Genomic DNA, 3,220 nt, shown 5'->3' with positions numbered 1-3,220 from the left:
AAATACATGGCCCCTTGTGGGGCGCCCCCCCCAAAATACATGGCCCCTTGTGGGGCGCGGTCCCACCCCTCCTGCAACCACCCCTGGCGTCCGTCACCATGACTAACCTATGACGAGGACGACCACCACGTGGCACACGAAGAACATGCGCCACAGCAGCAGCTTCCCGATCAGGCGCTTGCCGGCGCGGCGGGGAGGACGTTCCATGGTGGTCGGCTCTGAGGGGTGCGGGGGGGGGGGGGGGGGGAGGGGGGAATGGAGCGCGTGTTGACAGGGATTTTATTGCATGTGCCTGCGCGGTTCTGCCTGTGGGCATGCATGTAACTGGGCATGCATATACTGGTCCAAAGGGCCCAGGCACTGCTGCTTGCTGCAGCATACGCAAGCAAGGACGGCCTTGCAACAGCCTGCTGCGAACGCAAAACAAGCCGCGGACTCTCTTTGGCTGCGTGACACCTGATAACCCTCGCCCCTGCCCCGTGCTGCACCCGCGTCAAAAGCACACCTGGGGGCTCCGCCGCGAGGGCCAGGCCCAGTGTCACCGACGTCACCAGGTTGACCAGCAGCACCTTGGGGTGACGCAAGGGGTGACGAGCGGGTGTGTGTGTGTGTGTGTGAGAGTGCGGCGCGTCGTGTCTGGGACAAGGGGAGGCCTTGGGGCGCAAGCGAGGCGGGGGCTTGGAAGGGTGGCAGCAGGTGGCAGGGAACAACCGGCTGGGGGCGGGGGGCGCGGCAAACCCGCCAGAGCCAGGCGCCGGCAGCCGCTTCAAGTGGTCCCAAAAGCGCGACAAGACAGTGGTCGAGCCCTGCGGCCCGCGGCCGCCCACCTGCAGGGCCGTGAGGGGGGCATCAGGCAGCCCCACCACGTATGAGTACATGATGGAGAAGCCCTGGGCCAGGTTGACGGCTGGGGTGGGGGGGACGAGAAGACGAGGAGGCACGATGGTGGGGGTGGGGGGGAGGCGCAGACACGAGGAGGTGGGGCCCGCGGGACAACGCGAGTGCGGCAGGAGGGAGCATCACCGCACGACGCGGGGCGCCAATTTGGGGGGTGGGGTACTTGCAGTGCCTCAAGCCCGCTGCTTCCAGGGGCAAGTGGGGCAGGAAGCGAAGGACAGGGGCTCGTGAGACAGGCGCGTCATGTTTGACCAAAAGGCCCCCGCCACTGCTTGGCCCCCCCCCCTGACTCACGCAGGTTGAATACGAGGATCTTCCGGATGTTGTCCCACACGCGGCGCCCCTCGCGGACTGCCGCCACGATCGATGCAAAGTTGTCGTCGGCCAGCACCATCTAGCAGGGGGGGGGGGCGTGGATGCGGCAGACAGGATCAGGATTCGAGTTGCTGCAGCATCCCGCGGCCGGACAAAGAAAGGAGGGTGGCGCGCCAGACGGTCTGGTGGTGTTTGCAGGCGCGGGTGCGTCTGGGAAGGGCGCGCACGCCGGCATCTCGCGCGCGCAGGAGGGGCGGCGGCGATGGAGTGCTGCCCGGCAATACGTCGCCGCGGGCTGTGGGCAGTTCTCGGGTTGTCTTGCTGGGCGTGCGCACTCAGAGGCCAGCTTCAGTCGCAGGCGGGTCAGCCCTCGCTCCCAATGCGGGAGCAGAAGAACGCCCCCAAGCATGCAAGCTCCCCGCCCACGCCCACATAACCTCTGGCATTCTTGTGCACACGCTCCACCACTCCCAGCCCAAGCCGAAGCCTCCGACCCCAACACACACATGCTGCACTCTATGCAATACCCCCAACACACCACACAAAAAATGCCGCCAGACACACAGGGGCATGTGCGCGCTCATGCGCATGCGGATACACGATAATCACCTTTGCGGCCTCCTTCGAAACGTCGGTGCCGGTGATGCCCATGGCCACCCCCACGTCAGCTGCCTTGAGCGCGGGCGCGTCATTGACGCCGTCACCCGTCATCGCGACCACCAGGTCTGACGCCTGCGAAGCCCAACAAGGCGGCGCGGAGGTCAGGAGACCGTCAGGGTTGGGGAAGTGACACCACGTGACGTCAGCGCGTCAGCGCCTCATTGGAGCCCAAGATGGGAGAGGGGCCGGCCGAAGTGGGGCGCGAGTAGATTACGGGGCATGCGCCAAACTGACAGCTCGGCGACGCAGCAGGCCGGCCGGCTAGAGGCCGGGCAGCCACGCCGCGGGAGTGCGGCTTGCGCAGGTGTGCCGGACGGCGGGGAATGTTCGAGGGGCGGCCCCCATGTCTGCGACCCCAACGCCCGGGGCCGCCGGCAGGCTGCGCCGCCGCCGGGGGCCGCCGGGCGGCGGGCAGCAGGGCGCCGCCGCCGGGGTCCCGCCGGCAACAAACTCGCCTGGAGCGCGCGGACGATGCGCAGCTTGTTCTCTGGTGATGCGCGCGCGAAGACGTTGCACTCCTTGGCCACCAGCTTCAGGCCCTCGTCATCGATGCGGTCCACCTGCGGGTGGGGGCGGTCAAGCAAGGGGGGGGGGGCAGTCAGCTTTGCTGGCTGGGGCCGGTTGAGTTACTCATGTACGGCTGCGTGTCAGAGGGAACGGGCTCGGAATAAGCCTGAAGCGTCAGCCGTCGGGCGTTGTGTCGAGGCTGGGTGGAGTTGTCAGGGGAAGTTGCGCCGGGCCGCAGCCGGCGTGGGCGGCTGGCGGCGGTGGGATGCAGCAATGGGCTTGGCAGGGGCCGGGGGGCGCGAGCTGCGTTCCCCGAGATGCCACGACCCCCTGGCTGCCCTTGGCCTGTGGATGCTGCACGCCCACGCCCGTCTCGTGCGCGAGGGCGTGCGGGCGCATATCCGTGTGCGCGGCCGTTTGTGCAGGCGTAAGCGCGCGCGCGGCCGGAGGCGCCCACCTCTGGCCCCGTGAGCACCAGGCCGCTGCCGGCGATGTTGAGCATGCGGCCGATGGCCAGGGCCGTCAGGGAGTGGTCGCCTGGCGTTATTTGCAAAGCATGCGCGCGCGCGTGGTGAGTGGGGGCATGGGGAGGGTTGTCAGGCGCGGCGAACATCGGCGCGACCCGATCTGGGCTGGCGGCAGCCATGCGCAGTGCCGTCGTCTCTGCACACAGCTGGCAGCCACGCAGCGAGGAGCCACACAAACGCACGACACCGCGCGGACGCCAGCGTCGGCCCCGGCCGGCCCCTCGCCGCGCACCCATCCAATCGCTCTGGCGGTGTCTGCCTGACCACCTGTCAGGTTTTGCACGTCCACGTCCACCACCACCACTTCCAACCAA

The 3,220-nt window shown here is 68.2% G+C and overlaps 1 protein-coding gene across 1 annotated transcript; it reads right to left on the bottom strand.

The window, feature by feature from the left end:
- Positions 1-102: 102 nt before the first annotated feature.
- MNEG_15531 (hypothetical protein) lies at positions 103-3,142 on the bottom strand (the record flags this gene model as incomplete). Its single annotated transcript, XM_014035998.1, has 8 exons — positions 103-218; positions 506-569; positions 828-907; positions 1,192-1,291; positions 1,822-1,944; positions 2,343-2,432; positions 2,837-2,916; positions 3,139-3,142. The coding sequence occupies 8 exons, from the start codon at positions 3,140-3,142 to the stop codon at positions 103-105; spliced, it is 657 nt and encodes a 218-aa protein (XP_013891452.1).
- Between the last annotated feature and the right edge of the window lie 78 nt (positions 3,143-3,220).

Source organism: Monoraphidium neglectum, assembly GCF_000611645.1.
Source record: "Monoraphidium neglectum strain SAG 48.87 unplaced genomic scaffold scaffold05410, whole genome shotgun sequence".
Classification (NCBI taxonomy): Eukaryota; Viridiplantae; Chlorophyta; class Chlorophyceae; order Sphaeropleales; family Selenastraceae; genus Monoraphidium; species Monoraphidium neglectum.
The sequence above is the reverse complement of the archived record's forward strand: the minus strand, read 5'-3'. Positions and strand labels throughout refer to the sequence as shown.